Source organism: Amblyomma americanum, chromosome 8, assembly GCF_052857255.1.
Source record: "Amblyomma americanum isolate KBUSLIRL-KWMA chromosome 8, ASM5285725v1, whole genome shotgun sequence".
Lineage (NCBI taxonomy): Eukaryota > Metazoa > Arthropoda > Arachnida > Ixodida > Ixodidae > Amblyomma > Amblyomma americanum.
In genome coordinates, this window is record NC_135504.1 from 40840335 (window position 1) to 40862024 (window position 21690).

A 21690-nucleotide genomic window follows, 5' to 3' on the forward strand; every position below is an offset into this window, starting at 1 on the left:
CAGTTGTTACCACTGCTCTCTGTTCATACTTCACTGAGGAGGGTTACAACTGTCAGCAGCTACCATACCAACAAACAAACCTAGCTGCCACAATGCAGTTTTATAATAGAGGAAACTGGTATACTATATCCAAGTAATGAAACAGTTGCACTGAAGTGATGATGGCTTCCATGTCATAGTTGCATAAACAAGTTTTAAATTTCTACTTTACAAGGGTAATCCATCAAATCCCTACTACATTTGGGATAGGCAGAGCTCGTAAACAATGGCAGTGCGGTAACAAATGGATTATTTGAGCACAGTACCACATAAACTAAAATATGTAACAAGAAGGTAGCAAACATTCTGCGACTTTTTCATCGTCCTGCCAAAAGTTTGGGCTGGGATGTCCGGCCTATAATTAAGGCTGACTTGTCAAGCATTCAAGCATTGTGTTCTGTTATGTAGTCATAAAATAATGATTATCTGCACTCATTACAAATGCAAGCTTGCATGCCTATTTAGTTCACCGTCACAGCTTACAAGAAGCATTGCGGAGAGGAGGGAAAAGAATGCATAAAATTGGTCAAATGTCACAAAGACTCAGAGATGAGAAGAAAAATGTAAATCGTGGTACTGGATGTCCTGAAGTGACACATGGACTACAAGGGGCACTGCAGTGGAGGCCTCCACGTTATTTCATACCGCCTGAGAGTTCTTTGATATGCACTGACATCATATAGTACATGGGTATTTTTGTATTTCACTTCCATTGAGAGAGAGGGAGAGAAGGAAACGCAGGGAGGTTAACCAGATGTGAGTCTCCAGTTTGCTACCCTACACTGGGGATGGGGGATAGCGGTTAGAAGGATGACAGAGAGGAAAACGCACAAAAAAAAGGAACATGCACACATGGAGACACACACACACTAGGCGTTCCAGTTAGTCTTCCACACAGGCCGGTAGATTGTAAGAAGCGCAAAAGCGCTTGCACGGCCTTCTTCTGCGACGGTAGGTCCTTTCGATGTTGTAGAATTCTTTTTTCGGATAGCGGTTGGTCGTCCAGTTGGTCAAGTTCGTGGCTAAGGCATGCCCTCTGTGGACTGTACTGCGGGCAGGAGCACAATATATGGCCAATTGATTCTTCATGGCCGCAGTGGTCACAGGTTGGGGTGTCGGTCATCCCTATGCGGAAGGCACTGCGGCTATGATCAAGCCTGCAAGCTTACGTTTGACAGCCAAAGCCACTGGGTTGGCAAGAGAAGAGGCAAGTCAAAAACACCGAGTATAATACAAAGCGTGCTGCAAGTAGAATTAAATGAAATCAATAACTACATGCTCTTCGAACCACCAGAGCAATAAAATCGGACGCAACACATTGAACACAACACCCATCTTAAATTCAGTGCATACTGAAATGAATAATAGCTAGTGTGTTTGGAGATAGTGGCTAATGTGCCTGGCAAGCAGTTCCAAGTACGGAATGTCTCTGACAGAAATAACTGTATACATGTTATTAATTGAAGAGGTACATCAAGTTTGTGAGGATGATGAACATTACATGAATGCAAGTGCCATGAGCGATCAGTGGTACCTTTAGGTGCTTTTAATAGAGTGAGAAATCTTCTGAAAAGATTGATATTAAGAAAAACGTGAGAAAAACGTACATAGTGACATACAATGTTTAGAGTTTGTTGCATATTTGTAATGTTTCTGCTATGCTGCTAATTACACACATTAAAGTAATTGATTCTGTGTGTTCACTCCAGCTTTAGTGAGTGAAAATCTGCTTGCGTAGCTTTTAGAAAGAGGATTCTAAACAGGGTTGGACGCAGTATATACTATAGCTGTCATTGTTTTGAGTGATGTTGATGTGAGCAATTGTGTCGTTAATAGCGAGCATATGGTGCTATGTTATGTAGTTAACATAAGTTTTCCAGAAAAGGTTATTAGTAGCATAGGTATTAAAGTATTTACATTCTAGAATGGGGCCATGCAGGCTATTGTTAATATAAAATTGTCACGCGGTGGTGGCAAGCAGAAAGGTGAAAGAAAGCTTTGGCGGAAAACTGTTGATTAGGCAAACTTGTGCCCACAAATAAATAATGAATCAATAGCTATAATGGCAACAAGTGTGTTTAATATGGATTGAAAATACCTGCTGTTCTCAGTCGTGTGCAGTTTGAAGGTAACAGTGAGGTTTGGATGTAAAGCGCCAAAAACACCCACACAATCTTAGACATTGTAAAAAATGCAACATACGATCATTAACATATCAGATAGTTAAGTCACATCTCCTATAGCATAAAAGGGGGCAAACAAACTCAGAATATGAGAATGGAAACACCACTTTGGTGAAATATTTGGGACAAGGTGATAGTTCATAGAAAATTGTCATTGCTACGTGTTTAGCAGCCCGATATTGAGTAGCGTCAGAAATGTTAGTTACCTTGCAACATCAGAAGCATAAGTCGCAGATGACACAGAGACAGATCACTCAATATAAATTTTTATGCACAAATAGTGCCATTACAGGAGGCAAATATTGGTGTGCATTCGACATGTGTTTTATAATCTCCTTTGCAGATTATGTATGCATCAACTGCTAATGACCTGAATACTGCCATAGTGGAAATGAAGGCCAAGTCTCATAAGGGCTACGTAGCACGTGTTCTTGGCTTCCTGGAGCGCAAGGCAGAATGGGTGCTTCTGTACCGCTCTGGAATGCTCACAAGGGGCCACAACACCAATAATTTCGCTGAAGCATCCATACGGGTCCTTAAGGATGTGGTTCTGGGCAGGCATAAAGCATTTAATGTTGTCGCCCTTGTGGACCTTATCACAAGCTTATGGGAAGGTCACCTGCAGAAGAGGCTGCTGAAGCACGCTTACAACCGTGTACCAAGCCACAAGCTCCTATACGACAAACTCCTCGAAAGGATGCCTGAAAATGCTGCTGCAAGCATCCGCACCCTTGGCAGCAATCTGTTTGAAGTTCCCAGCTTCAAAGAGGATGGCAAACTCTATGAAGTGTGGCAGGATGTCGGCACTTGCACCTGCCGAGCTGGCCAGCAGGGGGCGTTCTGCAAGCACCAGGCACTTGTTCACAGCACCTATGGGGGAGGATTCCCAAATGCTCCTGTACTTAGCACTCAAGACCGCCACCAGCTCGCATGGCTTGCCCTAGGTGACAAGTGTCAAAATCCTGCCTTTTTCCGTGACTTCCGTGAGTCTGCATGGGACCAGCCAGGGAGCAGCTCAGGCGAGCCAGGCAATGAACCTGTCCAGCCACAGCCACAGCCTTTGGTGCAAGATGCTACAAGCTTGCCCCAAGACACAATGGAAGTTGAGGAGCAGCTTGCTGTTGCAGGGCCAAGTTCCAATCATCAATGCCGTGAGGTCTGGGGCACATTCTTTTTTTTGTGCATTACAATATATGAGTTTCAAGTCTGGCTGCGTGGCAGTTCCCTAAAGCAGTTTGCAAGGTTCTCATTTAAGAGGAGCTGAAACCTCTCTCTGTCCTGCTCAAAACTGTAACTGGACTCGCAGTAACCAACCCTCTCACTATGCTACTACACCGATTTCAGCAATGAACAGAGCTTTCAAAGGCAGCATTGGTCACAGAGTACAAGTGTAATGTGAAACTTTCTTCGTAACCAGAGTGCATAGCTGTTTCAGTATTTCTTGCTTCTTATTGGAAGTTTTCTGTGGTACCGTGCCTTACAGGCATGTTGAATAATTCAGCGAGTCCAAAAAACTGTTTATTTGTAAAAATGATTGACAAACAGCTTACTTCTCTGTGTTTGCGCATTAAACATTTATGTACTTGATGTATGTAATATAACTTTCATGACATGAGCATCGTTAGTAGTGCCAAGTATATGAGGATGCAGGTTTATTGCAAGATATGCTCCAGCTTATCAACCTTCCCACGCTCTCACTTGATGCAGTGCATTGATGTTCTACTTTTCCACAATCCATCATGTTGGCACCTTGCAAACTTCCACAGTGCAATTTGCTTTGTAAATTATAGTGCCCATATCGGAATAACCTAAACACATGGCCATTATAACCAAGGGCAGCTGTAAACAATAAGATGAAAGGACAAAAAGTACAGAAAAGTGAGTGGGGTGCTAGAGGTACATTGCAAAAGTCATTACAGTTGGTACTTTAGTGCCTCACTTCACAGATCTCTGAGCTATTTTGGGTTTTTCACAGGATGCTGCTGAGGTACTCAAGAACATCACAGAAGAGCTGTGGCGGCAATACAGTTTGGCTGCAGATAACCCATTTTATCTCACCCTGCTCCAAAGAGACCTGGCACTGTTGAAGAGAGCGCGCACAGAGCCTCAAGTAGTTGCGATGCATCTTGCTTCAACAGCAGCAAAAGCAAGTTCACTGAGGCGCGGCCGCATCATCAAGGTGCAACCAACTGGACTAGCAAGGCGCCGTCCAGGTGTCACACGAGGCGCAGCTAGAGTTCATGCCGGTCGGCCTTTGAAAACAGCTGGCAGCAGGAAAACAAAACGCCTTCACAGCTTGCATCTGAGTGTCAAGGATGCGGTTCCTCATGCAAAATCGCATGGAACTGGACACTGAACAAAAGGGTTCTCTTGTGCAACAGCCACTTGAATTGGGTTTGTTGGGCTAGCTGTGGTGTAAATCACAAAGAAAACAGCACGAAATATGGGTACAAAAGAGGAACAAACACGACAGGACCAGCGCCAACTTACAACTGAATTTTATTTTGCGTAAAACTTGCCCTTTTGTAAGCCAACACGCCGTAACAACCGTGACAAAAGAGGTCCCGACAAATGGTGAACTCCAGTTCTTCGATCTTAGGATACGGTTTCTTAAGATGACTTGTGTTGGATGTATAGTCCACATTCAAAGAAAGGTTTGCTCCCTTTTTAACAGTGCTCATTCGAAGCTTGTGAAACGGCGATTGTTTCGAACTCCTTACAAGCGGCTTTGAACAAATCATGCCCCCATATGACCTCGTCAAGTTTCAGCGCTCAAGTTCAGCAGTTAAAAGAAGCAGGGTACCCTTCTTGTGTGGTTTCTTCCGTGTGTGAAGCCATTCTGCAGAAGTTGAAGCAAGGTACTGAAAGCAGAGATCCGATTTCGTCGTGTGGCTGTAATACCGTACATCCACAAGGTTTTGCACAACCTTAAAGTAGCAGGCAGACATAACGTTCAGGTCACATTCTCAGCCCCATGAAAACTTTCTAGGCTTTGCGCCATGAATAACCGAGAAAAACAACCGGCTTGTACTGTGAAACAACAAAACAAGTTCACACAGTGCAGAACTCTAGTTGTTTACCAGATTCCCTTATGCTGCGGGCTCATATACATTGGCCAAACAGGTAGATGCTTCAATGAGCGTGCCAGCGAGCACTGCCGAAACCTGCGAAATAATGAAGGAAGCTTCCCAGTGGATCCCTGCAAAGCTTGCAGGAATTGCCGTCCTGAGTTCGAGAAAACTCTTCTTGAGGAGTGGAAAGGACAGAGTAGAGAGAGGTGATGGAAGCCTTTTATATCAGGAAAGAAGGGAGCAGATGCGTCAGCAAGCCATCCATTACGCTTAGCAACGAGGAGTTCACTTTGCTAGAAGGAATTTTGTAGGTTTGTTTTGTCGTGCACTCCCTACAGCATTGGGTGCTATTCTTTCTGACGAAGTGCCGTTGTTTGCGCAAATTCCTGTCTGCTTTTTGTGCCTTTCACGCAGACTTTGGTCTGAACCTGTTTTTGACTTTCTTCACTTTTATCCATGTTCTTGTTGGCCATCAGATATCATTCATAAGGTTGCCGGTTGACCGGCTCCAAATGTTAAAGGTTTTCGCACTCATCACGACTTTCGCCGTCTTTTTTACCTTTGACGCAGCTTTGGTCTTAAATTTTCATTCTTTTCCACATGTCCTGTTGGTCATCTGGTGTCACTCCTCATGTAGTTGTATAGTTTTCGGTTGTTAAGGGTTTGCGTAATCATGATCGTTTGATGTTCATACTTGTGCAGAGCTGTTTGTTATATTTTTCTTCACGTCCCTTGGGTTTTTCTTCCAGATGGCCATGATAAAATGTTACTTGGTTACTTATCCTGCTTCATGTATTAGATCCCTTTCAGTGATCTGTTGTACGGCGTGAGTTGGCTTCGTGACTTTGCGAATGCGTGAGTGCACGGTTGTTACGGCGTGTTGGCTTATAAAAAGGCAGGTTTTACGCGAAATAAAACTTAGTTGTCGCCTCGTCTCTGTCCTCGTCTGTTCAGCGCTGCTTTTCCAGAAAACCATGTACCAACACGCCCAACTCGCCGCATTGGCGATGGTCCCGTCATATTTGTTTCTCTTTTGTCCCCGTATTTCGCGCCGTTTTCTTTGTGAATCATGAACCAACTAGACCAAACTAGAGGTCTCTTTGTGGTGTAAGCTTTGTCAAGAAGTTAGCCATGCCCAGAAAGCACTGTAGGTCTTGTTGGCCAGTTGGCTAAATGTTTTGCATGAAAGGTTTGACCTTTGTTGTATCTGCTTTGACTCCATCAGCAGACACCACATGGCCAAGGTAACCGATCTTCGCCATTGCTGGCTTCAAATTGCAGATTGTGGGGTTTAATGTCCCGAAGTGTCACACGGACAATAAGGGAAGCCATAGTGCAGAGCTCCGGATTAATTTGGAGCAACTGGGGTTCTTTTGTTCTCGCACATTGCACAGCACACAGGTGCTTTTGTATTTTGCCTTCATTGAAATACATCCATTTAAGCCAGCAGCCAAATGCCGAAGCCTCTGAGCCAGTGTAGCCGGTCCCTGCTAACTTCAGCTTATCTGAGTAACGCTGATCCACCATTTAAATTTGACAGCAAGGTATGAAATGTCAGCATTCAGATGTATGGATGTTTGCCTCATTCAGATTTCATGGGTCAAGGTAGATCTGAACACAACCATCTTTTTTTATTCAGAATTGCCAATGGGCTGGTTCAGCAACTTGTGTGAACACTTGTTTTTTTCCTTGGGTTTGCATTTCTTGATTTAACTCACCATTCATGTCTGATGAGAATCCATATGGCACCAAAATGAATATTCCGAACTTTTGTCCAGTGCTACTGTGTACTCTTCATGCAGAAGACCTGTCCCTTCAACATGTACATCGCTGTAATGCTCAATTATGCTTGCCAACTCTTCATTTCTGGCTTTCAAATCAGCTGACCTGCAGTGAAGTTTGTCGAGGTGTGGGATGAACTTCAGTCTCTGGGAGTCACATTACCCAAAAGTTACTGCACTTGGCAGACTAACAACAAAGAATTCAGTCTTGATGCACCCGGTGAAATCCACTAGAAAGAACTCTCCCTGCAATCGTGCTACTGCATCAGTTCAAGTAATTGCACTATCATTAAGGCTAATTAGCACTGGCAGGTAGGACTGCTTTTGAATCTCATCAGAAGAAAGGAGGCTGACGTCTGATTATTTTTCCAGTTCCAAAGTGGCACCACGTGCATTCATTTTGGTTTGCTGCCATAACAAGTGACGGAGAGTACAAACTGAATGCATCTAACGAAGGGGGGTGCACCTTTGAACAATGTTCACACCATATGCAAATGTTCAAGGGCTAGCAACATGATGCAGCTGAAAAGGGGTTTAATGGCCCTGAAAGAACCAGGCACTGAACGGTGTTCTTCTGGCCGTCGGCGGTTGTTCTAGAGCCAGCCAGTAGCGCACGCTCAGCGATAGCACTGCCACTACCGCGTTGACAAATTTTCGTTGTTACACAGTGTAACAGCTGGGTGTACCACACGTGTTGCATTGGTCTTTGAAAGCTGGCACTGATGTGGGCCTCTGTCGATGAGGACACTTTCAAACGGTTGGCAGCAAGCAAGCACACATTCGGAGTTTTCGCCTAGCATGAGGTCAGAAGCTTTTGGTCGGTTACAATGTGGTGCGAGATCCTCCGACCTGGGTGCTTGCATTTCTTTGACGTACAACATAGTTGTGCTCCCATGCAGTGGCTGATTGCTTTCCATAGGACAAGTGTCTTTTCATGCAAAAAAACATTCGCAGAGTGCGGTGTCACCGATTCCATGCCTACACGGTTCGTAATCATCTTGTTGTGCATAGTGCTGATTTGACCCTCTTGTACGTTAACAGCTTGCACGAATCTGTCAAAAGCTTGGCTTGTCATTACTTCATGTGGTGCAATACTTCGATGCATATGTTGTACTGCAGTCCCTTGTGAAATGCTGATCGAAGCGATTCAGGACGTCTTAGATTTTTTGTTGCGGCACAGAAGTGTGAAGGTCTCATACTTTTGTTGGAGTTCCAGCTGTCTAACTAGTAACAGCAGAGCTATCTGGCTCCGAGTTTTATCTTTGTTCTTGTACCCTGTCACTCGCTTGTAGATGCTGTACCTTTGTTTCGAAAATCCACCACTGCTGAAGCTTGACCAAAATAACTGAACTGGTGACAGATGCACCACCACTGCACAAGGTAACCAGAAAAGTTTTTACTGTTCTTGACATCTCGCTACAAAAATGAGCACTGATATGGAAATAACTGACTCGTGTGCTGAAAATGTGCCTGGGGTGCATGCAGAAACACAGACCGTGGCTAATACAACCGAATATGAAACCATTGCAGTGACGGAAGAGAAACGACAGAGGCTGCTGTACTCATTGCTTGTTGGCATGTGACGGTGTGTGGAATACTCACTTTCTCAACCTGAATGCCTTTCCAATGCAGTGGGGGCAAAATCTTGCAGTTTACCCAGAAATGCGGAAATGTATGGCAAAGTGACATGAGAAGTTGTCTTTTTCTATGGGCACATTTAGTATTGCGTCATCCAACATGTGTCCAGTGAGTGGGATGCGCAATGAAGAAGCATACCTCCCAAGCTGAATTTTTGAACCCAGAGCCTGGCAGTACATTTAATCAGAGCATTATTCCCAAACACTTGACATTCTGTGCCTTGATTTACCTGCTCACCGCTGTATCTTAAAAGGAAGTCAAAGAATGGATGACCCCAAATAAGCTGTTTTGTCAGCTCCATTTCCCTTTGCCACTGCTCAAGCTATGGCTGCAGCGGGGATGCAACATGCATGCATCTGGCACAGCCAATGTTCCCATTTCTTACTGCACATAAGTCATTTATTTCCTAATCAGTGTTAACTTTTTCATGCGGCGTCAAGAACGGCACAAATTGTTTTGGCTACTTCATACAAAATATTCTCACGGACTCTGTTCATCCTTTCTACCACGCCCATCGCCACGTCTTACGTTTCATCGCCACTGTATTTTACAACCTTTGTCCGTAAAGTTTCGAGACTCGTTTATTTTCTCTATAAATGGTTCCTCAAAACAAATGTTGATGCGTATGTGTAGCGCCATCTTTTTGGGCTAACCTGAGCTATTTATGTTAGTTGCTGTGGCGGCCACTAGATGGCACTACATGTAGAAAAATACGTTGTCGCTAGTCTGTGCATTCTACTGTGAGTGAATGTGGAGAGATGGACGTCCACCTCGAACAGCATTTAAACATAAAATTCTGTGTGAAGCTTGGCAAGACAGCCACACAGACGTATGAGCTCCTTCGTGACGCTTACGGCAACGAGACATTATCGCGGCCACAAGTTTTCGAGTGGCACAAGAGGTTTGTTTTGGGGAGAACATCGGTGGAAGATGACACAAGGCAGGGGTGCCCTTCAACCTCATGGAATGTAAACAACGTGGCTCGGATCAGGGAAATCGTACAGGAAGACTGCATCATTACAGTCCGCATGCTGTCAGATGCTCTCGACATTAGTAAGACAACATGACACCAAATTTTGGTGAGAACTTGGGGAAACGAAAGCTGAATGCCAGACTTGTGCCACACTCCCTCACACAGGACTACGTAGACGAACACGCGGGCATCAGTGAGCGCTGATTTGTTCTCCGAGGTAGAGAAAGATGCTGCATTCGTCGAGAGCATCACTGCAGAAGATGAAACATGGTGTTTTCAAAACGATCCTCAAACAAAAAGGCAGAGCGCCGAATGACAGTCCAGAAGCTCTCCGGCGTCGAGGAAGGTGCGGCGACAGAAGACCAAAACAAAGACGATGCTGATAGTTTAGAAGACCAAAACGACGATGCTGATAGTTTTTTTTCAATGCCAGAAATGTCATACACCATGAGTTCGTCCCACAAGGGCGGACGGTGAATCAGGAGTTTGAAATCCGCGTGCTCCAACACATGCGTGATGCACGACACCGTCACCCTGACTTATGGGCATCTGGACAATGAAGCCTTCTCCACGATAACGCAAGGCCGCACACTGCTCTCAGCGTGACAATTTCTCAGCAAGCACAGCATTACTGTACTTCCCCATCCACCATACTCGCCTGACCTCTTCCCATATGATTTTTTCCTGTTTCCTCGTGTGAAGAGAGCCCTAAAAGGTCGCTGGATGGGGAGCGTGGAGGCCATTCGACACGCGACGACAAAGGAGCTGACAGCCCTGCCAAAAGAAGCGTTTTCCAACTGCTTCCAAGATCTCAAGAAGCGTTGGAAGCTCTGTATAGACTGCAAGAGAGATTATGTCGAAGAGGTGCTGCACAAATGATTTCAATGTTAAATGCATTTTTTTTAATCACTCAGTTTCGGGACTTTACGGACAAAGGTTGTAGTTCGCAGAATCGGGACGATCGCTCGGGAGCCCTGGGTAGTGTCATGGACTAGACGACAAAGTGGGCAGTGGCGCAGCACGGAGCACTCGCGCTAGGCCCACCGCCATTAAATCATTCCATCGCCATCTTTCATGTAGTCCTGTTTTCATTGGCTTGCCGTCACGTAACAATATGCTCACTGCTGGCAGAGAGACTTTTGACACCAAGTTGTTTATCGGTTGTACATGGGTTGCATACAGAGTTGTAATGTTGGCCTGCATTAACATATACACACAAAGTGCATCACAGAGCAGCCACCTTGGTTTATTACTGGACAGAGTTTTCCCTAGTGTTTGCACGTCAGCTTACTTCTGGCATTACCCTCATAGCCACATGTGGATAGCATTAGCTCCTGCTGTATGCGACAAATGAAACATCAAATAAGATGCATAGTAAGTAGGTTTTTCAAAAGCCGGCAGGAAGCATGTGTACTGCAATGTGCCCTTTGATGACCTCAACCATCCTCTGTCTGAACTGGTGTGAGCACATTTATTATGACCAGCAGTTAGCAGCTGGCTTTGGTTTGTGCAGTATGCAAGATCGTGCTTTCCAACACCATGTGCGCATCTTTGCAATGGCTTCATGTTGAGCAAGATTTGAAACCTGAAGTAACATGTAGATGTTCAACTTTTTCTTGCACCTCTCCTGTTAAGAATTTGCACGTTTTGTTGCCTAAAAATTGTTTCAACTACACATTAGCCCACTGACCTCAACTGGGTTTCGCCTCCAGAGCAAAAAAAAAATGAAGGGCATGAGCAATCTCACAATGATGTTCAATACCTTTTGTTGATGTAAGTCGCCGCTTGTACATAGATACCAAATTATAAGGAAACATAAGAAAGTCACTAATAACAGTCCTCTTGTTGAAACACTGGCAAGCACCGTGAGGTTTTCCTCCCGTGTTCACTTTGTGACTATCAAGAACCATCTGACCAACCTCTCTCTACCAAGTGATAAGCATGGGTGCTCAAAGGTCGAAGCAGCCTCACCTTAACCAGAGCTCCACATTTCGCGGCACCAACTTTGCGGAACTAGCACAGCCACACTGGACAGACCTGAAGAAACGCTCAGCGCAAAATTTGGCTTCTAGCCAGAACCGAGTCTAGCGGCAGCAACGGACCACGTCTGTGAAATCAATATGCGTTCAGAATACAAATCTCAGTGGTGCGTTTCTAAGAGTACAAAAGCATGCGGAGGCTAATTTCAAGCACATTTGTGACGAAACGCCTCGTAGGTTTGAAGAAATGGCTAAAAAAGTGAACTAACCGAACTTGGTAGAGCACCGGACGCGAAATTCGTAGATCGTGGGTTTGGATCCCGCCGGCGGCATGTGGCTTTTTTTCTTCTGATTTCTTATGATTACCTTACAGCGATGGAATACATTATTAATCTCTCATTGGCCAGCACCACAAATTCATTTTTAAAACAAATAGAAACACTCCCCTATGCGCCTTGGTTTCAGTGGTTGTTGCTTCCGTCATATGTCTGTCCTGTAATCGGACATTTCAAATAAAAAGTTGGCATCAGAAGACCAGCACTGCTACTAAGAAACATTGCTAAACAAATGTTAACGTGTAGCACAGCTATACCGACACCAATTTCAAAGAATAGCGTCTTCGGGAGAAGTAAAACAAACCTTCCCGAACTAGACCATCGCCTGGTCCACAGCTCCACGGACAAACGCATCTTCTGGGCGCGGCCATCTTAAAAACTAACGCTTGATCAAAAAAATAAAATCCGCCGAATTTAGTCATGTGCAACTTTGCCGAAACGCACTAAAAGCAGTCATTCATCTTGTGTAGTGTGCTATAAGAAGTTAACAATAAAACAAATCTAAAAAATTTGAAAGTAAATAATTATGTCGCGCAAGATAAATCAACACTTGTCTCACAGTTAATGAGGCAGCGGCAGTAGCAGTGACAACAGCAGCATGGCGGCCTGCATTGGCAGAAACTTCGCTCAGGATTAATATTACAGATATAGAGCCAGCAATTTCAACATTCAGAGACTCTTCAAACCTCGGCAGTGGATCATGGCTCGAGTCTCCGAAGGGAACACGAAAATAACGAGCAGCGTGGGCCCGATGCGCTCCACACAGCAAGAACGAAAGATGGCCCATCGCTTGGGACATCGGCGTTGCTCATGACTCAACACGTCTGCTGACGAGACTGTAGATAACCCAACCTTTCTGAAGGTACCCGCTGTGCTGGAAGAAGGGGATTGTGCTTTTTTTTTACATGTCTGCGACTTTCTTTCTTGGCGACACTTAGCGGACGCGCGAATGCTGCCATGGGTTTGAGCAAGTCTTGAAAAGCTGCATTTCAAAATTCGCAGACAGAAAGCTGACGATGAGCACATCGAAACCATTTGCTATCGTGGCTACTCGCTCGAGGTAAGCTTGAATTTTACGCTGCTGACTGAACTGTTCAAATCTATTTTTTCGTCTAACTTTCCTGCATGTTAAAGGTCAAAATCTAGAGGCTTGTTAATTCAGAGAACGAGTTATACCTCAGCGACGATTCAGCGTATCTAGTCAATAAACCGGAAATTTAGCAAAGGCCCACTGCGGGAGTAAAATGTATCCAATGAACCTAACATTTCTAATGCTGTCATTATATGGCAGTTCCATCGACTTTGTATTTCCCACATACCACGGCATCATGAGAAGTGGCTCACTCACTCAGACTCTTGTCCACTTACAATCGCTCATCCTCAGCCTGACTACGCCCACAGCAGGACAAATGCTTCTCCCATATCTCTCCAATTAACCCTGTCCTGTGCAAACTGTGGTCACGGTTCCTATCCACGCAAGTTTCTGCCGCCCCCTGCTGTGCTTGCCTTCAATTGGTTTGTTCATATGGGAGGTTGTGGACAAATACTGCACCAGGGTGGCGAAATCCTATTCTGGTGATGGAGTGCATTGTCGGTTCTGGTCACCGAGGTCAGGCCGGACCCCACGACTGATAATGCAATTCCATCGACATGCGGAATTTTTAAAAAAAAAAAACGATCGAGAATTGCGCGGCACAGGGATTTCAACCCCGGTCCTTTCACTCACTCAGCTCACTCGCTTTCACGCCTACCTGCCTTAACATCTACTTACGTACTCATGTTCACATCTGCTCTCAGACATTTACGTTCGTTGGCTGTTTCGTTGTTTGCTGACAATGGAAGAGATGAGATTATTGCCACGGCCGACGACGCACGTGGCTCGCCTAGCATCATTAAGCTTGGCACCAGCGTAAGTGGAAGACAAGACACAGAAGAGGCACGCAGGACAATCGCTGACCTGTGTGCCTCTTCTGTGTCTTTTTACTCAAGCTGGTGCCAAGCTTAATAATGAATCACCTACTCGCTCAACTTTCTGCATTACTTGAAGTCCCTTAGCGTAGCCTGGGTTGCACAGATGTGGTGGTGAGCCGCCCAGGGCTGCCAGGTTCCTTGTCCAATTTTCACAGTTTTGACGCTCGAATGAAGTGGTCACTTGTCACGCATCTTCCATGGCCCGAACCAATGTTATGCATGACTACTCCCGCGTTTGCTGCTAAGACGATGGGTGCCTTGCCTGCTTACGGCAGCTGAGATGCTTAGCTGCGCTGGTTTGGACTGTGGGGTTTAACAGCCCAAAGCGACTCAGGCTATGAGAGACACCATAGTGGAGGGCTGTGGATAATTTAGACCACCTGGGGCTCTTTAACGGGCACCGACATTGCACAGTACACGAGTGTAGCGTTTTGTCTTGAAATGCTACCGCCACTGCCGGGATCAAACCCACATCTTTTGGGTTAGCAGCAGAGCACCATAACCACGGAGCCATCGCGGCAGTGAAACCGAAACAGATGAGAGTAGAAATTTAATGTGGTTTTAGTTTGGTTTTATAGGTTTTAGCATCCCAAAGCTAATCAGGCCATGAGGGTCTCTGTGATAGAGGGCACCGAATAATTTCAACCACCTGGAGTTCATTGACGTGCAGAAACATTGCACAGTACATGGACCTCTAGCATTTTACCACCATCGAAATGTGACCACCGCAGCAGGGATTGAACCCATGTCAGAAGAAAATCAATTATATATTATATAGCAGTCATAGGCAAACACCACATGGTGATCCATATACACTAATGTTTGGTGCATCATTCGAAAGAAGGAAACACACAGCTGCAGTTGCGAGCCGAATAAGCTTTGCATTATTGCATTTGTGTTTAGTAGAGCCACAAAAGAGCGAGTAGGTGAAAGATTTATGGGTAGTTTCTGCATAATTCACATTAAAGGGACTGAAGACTTACCAAAACGTGTCTTGAGGTTGTGGTGAAAATGATGTGTTGCCTCATGTAGTAGAATTGAGCTTTGCAATATGAAACAAAGATTTATAATTTTAATTTTTTGTTGAAAATTGCATAAAACAAACAAATGCCACTTGCAGCGAGACCTTGCCGCTATATCAGTGTATCCCACGATGTGACCATATCTCAGTAAAATATTATATTTGTTGAGCGTAGAACTTGTTTTCTCTCTCGGGAGTGTTCGTCATATTTTATTTTAGTTTACGCTCTCTCGATTGCGTCCTTCGATGGAAAGGAACCCTCCCTTCGCACTGCCAATGAGGTGCTTCAAGCTTTTGTCACCAGATGCCGCTAAAGTGTTCTGCATTTGTTGGTTGAAGCAGTAAAAAAAGTTTTGTCGACAAGGCGCACATCACTGTGCCATAACAGCTTTTGGTACGGAAACTGAAATGGATGCTGTTCTATAGAAGAAAATGGTAAAATTACTGTCTGGCAGTTGTGATCTTCACTCACTGATCATGGTTTCCAGCTTCTTCAGGATACATAAAAACTGGTATTCGGTGATCAAAAAGCTTTCAATTACAATCTTCTACAGTGTTTCTGACAAGTGTTGTGAAATTGAGTACCTTAGAAACACGTTTTCCATTGTGATGAGAAAAATTGCATGTTTAAAATTCAGTTGTTGGCGTGCTTACAGATTGAGAGACAGGTAGAGTGCTGGGAAGCATGCAGGTTCTGGATGCTTGACAATATCATACTGAGGACAACTCTGTAATGCATATGACTCATGCGTCACATACTCCGTGTGTATTTGACAAGGTCTAGATCACATGAACTGTCAAGAGAAGCAGCTGTAGGCATGCTGCGCCAATGGTGTTTATGCTGTAGATCATCAGGTGTCCCAAGTCAAGCAGCCAACAGGAGAGGTGTCCTACCAAGGAGAGGGTGATTGCAGCCCTTGCAAAACTCCTGAGAATGGCGTTGAAGATTCCCAGAACTCTCCATCAACACCAGCCAGCAACACTCTTGATGGTGCCCCATCACAACCGTTGGCTACCAACGAACCCAACAGACATTCCAAAGTAATGCAGGGGGCCCTTTCAACCTTACCACACTAAGCTGCCTACACCCCGAGTCAGGAAATTATTTGCAGAAATTCTGCCCAGGATGGTATAAAGGGCCCTCCTGGCTTTGGTGCAGCACTAGAAAGAAAAAGATATGGCGCGTTGCTTTTCTTATGCAGCTTTCCCAGCACAAAAAGACTGATTTATATTTTGTGCCCACAGGTTGCAGAACATGCAAGAAAGTATCGGAGCCATTTAACCGTTTTGACCCTGGTGTCCTCGCGTGACAGCAACTATTTTTTAATGTCCTATATTCATGAGTCACTGAGAATAAACTTGCAACAGGTACCGAAAAAGCCGCCTTATATATATGCGGTCCACATTTCATGCTGTTGTACTTTTTGCTGTGCTTTAAATTGACAACAAAGATGGGGCACGACATAAATCAACAATGTTGTGAGGTGCAAATGTTCCAATATTGTTTATTCTCTAAATAATAGCTTCACTATGCTAAGAATTTTGTACCTTTTTTTCACCCTTACTGACACAGTAACCGTACCATAGTCTTCTGCCTGACAATAACAACAGTACAGAGGACCATTGTTTACCGAACCAGAGAACAGGTCAGTCAGACAGAAGCTGACAATATTCAACTCCTTGTGCAACACGGAACAGAGACATTGCAGAAACTTGCTGACATTCTCAACAGGATGGAGTCGATAGAGCATTCACAGTTCAAGACAATACGATATCTTAGAAACGGCACAAGAGCAAGCTGTAACAGTTGCCAGCATAGAAGAATCGATGAAATTTTTATCAGGGCAGTACGATTACATCATGGAAAAAACTGCAGGAAATGAAAAAAAAAACATTGCAGAGCTTTGTAAACACATGTGCAAACTTCACGAACAACTGGATAAAAGTGGCCATGAGACGAAACAACTAAAGATAGCTGTAAATGATGTTAAACAGTATTCATGGTGCAAGAACATTGAAATATACACGGCATCCCTTTCAGGGAAAATGAAGATATCTTCAGTGTTTGGGCATTCCTTTCACAAGAGATTGGTTTACCCACACCATATTCCGAGAGTGTCGATGCTGCTCACAGGCTAAAAGCTAAAGAAGAAAAAATTCCAGTATTGGTCCGCTTAAATGATCGAAATGTTCGCAATTCATGGGCCGCGAAGAGAGATTAATTAAAATCGGAAGACATCTACATCATCGACAACATGAATCGTCATGTTCGGCAGTTGTGGTGGGCTGCAAAATCAAAAGTGCGTGAAAGATTTCAAATTCACGTGGACAAGAAACGGCAAGGTCTTCATGAGAAAGAAAGAGGGAGACAAAGTCATTCGAATTCATTCATTGATGACTTCGAGGAAGTGTAATGGGTGCACAAATTTTACAGACCTATACGGATGGCACGTGTATGCAAAGCAGTTTGCGTTTGAAGAAGGGTATAAGAAAGGCGTCGATTTACTTCATGTCAATATAAGAAGTATTCGTAAGCATTGGAATGAATTTCTTTTACATTTATCCGAGAAGCCAGAGCAAACAGATGTAATAGCGTTGACAGAAATGAATGCGGATGAACCCACATGTGAAACATGAGTTGTCAGCTTATCAGTCATATTACTTTTGCCGTGAAACTGGTCAAGGAGGCGGCATTCTGCTGTACATTAGAAACGAATGGAATACTGAACGCACCGCCATACCTACACAACACATGGAAACAGTGATTGTAAATATAACGTCTGATGAACACACCTTTGTCATCTGTGCAGCTTACCATCTGCTTAGCGGGCCGATAGGTGAGTTCTTGTTCGAGTTTGAAAAACTTCTGGGAAAACTTGACCATAGGGACAATTTAGTGTCTAGCAGGCGATTTCAACATGTGCATTCATGTGCATTAGGAATCCTCACAAGTGCGTCGAACTTAATGGCGAATTAAGGCTTCATGGACTGCGATGTGACAATTGTTGCATCCCAGTTCCTTATACCCACCCTGTCGAATATCTGGGTCTGCGCATAGATGAGTTCTTTACCTGGGATGAACATGTCATACATTTGTAAAAGGTTAAGGCAAGTTGAGGCATATATATACAAATTACGAGAAGCAACTGTTAAAACATGTTACAATGTATTTCAGTCTGTAGGCGGAAGCATCCTATGATCTGCTGTAACAATCTACGGCAGCTGCTCTGTTACTCGGCAAACAAAAGTTAATGAACTGCTGCGTAAGATTTCCAGAAATAGTGTGCACGTGACACAACTCAATAATAGACAGAATGAAGACATCATGAATAATTTAAGCCTATTGAATTTAAGACAGATATTAGTATGTAATTCTAACAACAAATTATTATGACATAAGTTTCCAAAGAACCTGTGAGCAAAGAACACTAAGGCCAAAGGAAAGACTTATGGTGCCACGAGTTTATACTAATTATGGGAAAAGAACTCATAGGTATTATTTACCACAGTTTAACAGCTTACCTGACGAGCTCCTGTGTATCAGCGACAGAAAAAAATAAAAATTCCCGTTAAGAAACTGGGTGCTTTTATAACGGGATTTTTCCTTTTACTTTTTTTTCTCTTTCACTCCTGCTTGCCATAATCGTGTTTCTTAAAGCGTTGCCAATTTTTTTATGTTGCTCTTTTGTACTTATTTTATTCGTTTATTTCATTTTCTTTATCAGCCTCATGAGCATGACTGTCTTCAGTTACCTAGAAAATGAAAAGTGCACTTACGGAATTTGTTGCATTTAAGGGGCAGTGTATCGTTGTTTTCTGCTTTCTGGCTCTATTACTCGGCAGAACTGCGTGTGAAAATTGTCACTACTTTCGTGATGGTTTATTCCTGTACTTCTGCATATTGTTACGTCTTTGAACTCTGTACAAGAGTGTGGCATCACTTTTTTGAGGATATACTTGCCCGTTTTTTTTTAATAGTGTTGATTTATGAGTCAACTTAGTATATTTGTGAGCGTTTCGTTGTCCGGTGTATGGTGTGCACTGCTTCTGCCGGCCCACCCACAAGCACCAAGGTGTTTAGGTGCGGCAGAAAAATCTGTATGTAAAATTGCGGACAATAAAGCTTCTATTCTATTCAAATCTATTCCTGAAAGAAGGACACCAGAGCTTGCTGGCTATCGTGTTATTCAAGTGAAGTGAAACTGGAAGGGGGTGGTTCTTGACAGTTTCATTTTTAAAGAAGTGAAATTGTGCCTGCGCCTTTATGTCAAAGTGAAAAGATACAGGTATATATCTGCGGAAGCTCTCTGTGGAATAGTCAGAACCAGCACTTGATTACATAAACCCCGGATGTAGTGCATATGCTGGCACCAACTGATGCTCTCTGGCAACATAGAAAGCACAAAAGCCCATCATGTTCTTCACTGTGCCTATGGAAAAGGTCAGTCCTTTGTGCGTCTTGACAGAACAAGGATGTTTGCTATGACCTTATCAGCCACTGGCCATTTGTGGAAAACACCTTTTTAACTGCAAATTAAAGACGTGTTGATAATACAAGGTGTAATCAATAAATTTCGCTTCTTGCCTTGCAACTTACTAGTTGAAAAAAATTGAAGGAAGTTACACTTAAAAGTAAGTTTGCAATGAATTTATTCCCAACTTTTCGGCAGTCTCCACTAGTGGTAGTAACTACTGTTACTAGTGCATCTGTTGACTACACTAAGTGCACACTGCATAGGTGACCTATTCATAAGATGAAAAGTTCGTAGCCTTCAAATTTTCCTTCATCCTGGGGAAGCAGACGAAAGCCCATTGGCACAAGGTCTGAGCATAGGGTGGGTGAAGCAGAGCACGTGCTTTTAATGCATAAGTGGTGGAAGTGTACTCCTGTTGCTAGGGGCTACATTGAGAATTGATGTGCTCATGCGAAGATGACTGTGCATCTGAGGAAGAGGAGCAGCCAAATACTCTAGTGACTGCGGAATGACCGCACGCGTTCTCATTCACATGGACAATTTGTCCATATGGTACCAGTAACACATAGTGCAGTTCCCTGAAGGCTGCATGGACAGTAATGGAAAAGGTATGCCACAAATTCACAGTCCAGCAATGTGAAAGTGTGACAAATTTAGCAACTTCCTTGCTTCTTGCACATTGCTGAGAAATGACCTGTTTCAAACACTTGGCATCGTGTTCTTTTCTGCATACGTGTCCTTTTCTGCCCGGTTCCATAGAAGATGAATTACCAAGAAGCCCGGTCTTCTGTTTTAGCAAACAACCAGAAATTTTGAACAGATAATGCAGTGGTAACCGCTCATTTATGGGTCAAGAAAACTTAACACGTCACATACCTGCACACTCATTAAGACATCCCAAATCTTTCCATCAAATGGTGTTTTGTTTTGCTTTTCTTGTTCCAAATTCTGTCTCCAGAATTTTGTCTTTTCCAACTAATAGATTGTCTGTGCACTTGAATAGTTCACTGAAAGCATTCTAGGTAAAAACAAAACCTCCATTGACCATGGTGGTTGAGCATTCGCCTCGCATGTGGGAGGTGCGGGGTTCTATCCCCAGTGCCGTCGGGTACCCACTGGTGATACAGTGGGTACAAGCTTTTCCCTGGTCTAGTGCTCGGCTTATTTAGGGTGAAATGCTTGGGAAATGGGTCTTTGACCCCACCTTGAGAAATGAAAAATACCTTGTGCCATGGCACTCTTTGGCCGTAGAAATCCATTATTATCATGATCATCCACTGACCATGCTTCATTCATTCTGAATTGCTTAACTGATTTCTATTGCAACTATTTTGTACTGACTGCTGGGTACACACCATTACAAGAAATTGCAGTTTGGGCTGACTCAACAAATAGATGTATTATTACTGTGGAGCAATACAGTATTGTTACTATTATTACATAGAACTGTTAGGAATCTGTTCCACAAAAAAATGGATTTTTGCAAATGTGTGCAATATGCAAGACTGTTCTTGACAAATGATGCTTGACAAAATGAGAATTATCTGCCTTTAAAAGCCATATCTGCTGCATTATAAAAATCACAATGGAACAGATACACTCAAGAGCCATCTATCGAAAAAATATCCAGCATCCATACAGCAGTTTGTCTGTGCATGTCACCTATGGACAATAGCTGTTAAAAGCCACAGATGATTTTAACAGCTTCGATGATTTGGCCCCACTTCCCATGTTCATTATAACATACAGGCTTTAGAGGCTGGGCTAGGTAAATTTTCTAACTGAGATCAATGATAGTGGTTTTAGGGCTGCACCATGTGTTACCCAGATTACCTACGGGGTAGCAAACATGCGTACTCCGCGTGGCCGCAGAAAACGCACGCGCGCCCCGCCGCTGCCGCGCAAGCGACAGGCAGCGCGGGGGATGCTGCCCGCTGCTGGTAACAGCCGGCCGCGAGAATCGCTCAGCCAACCAGGCAGCGTCTCTCCACCTCGTTTCAGTGCTTTCCTTCTCGCGGCGCATTCGTGTCCAGCCGCAAAAAATACGCGGCCCGGTAAGCTCAGCCGCGTCGGCCTTGCGCACCCCGTAGCAGTTAGTTAGTTCAGTTCGTTTCGTCGCCTGTATTGGAGTGTCTGTAGCAGCGTTTTCTCATCCGAAGGCGAGATGCCTTCGACAACAAAAAAGAAGACGGAGCGTTTGTGATTTGCGCCTGGGTGTGGCATG

At 44.1% G+C, this 21690-nt stretch overlaps 1 protein-coding gene across 1 annotated transcript; it reads left to right on the top strand.

Moving 5' to 3' along the window:
• The first annotated feature begins 1514 nt into the window (after positions 1-1514).
• Positions 1515-5185, top strand: LOC144101450 (uncharacterized). The gene is made up of 2 exons (XM_077634630.1): positions 1515-3378; positions 4198-5185. The coding sequence occupies exons 1-2, from the start codon at positions 2569-2571 to the stop codon at positions 4576-4578; spliced, it is 1191 nt and encodes a 396-aa protein (XP_077490756.1). The 5' UTR covers positions 1515-2568; the 3' UTR covers positions 4579-5185.
• The last annotated feature ends 16505 nt before the right edge of the window (positions 5186-21690 follow it).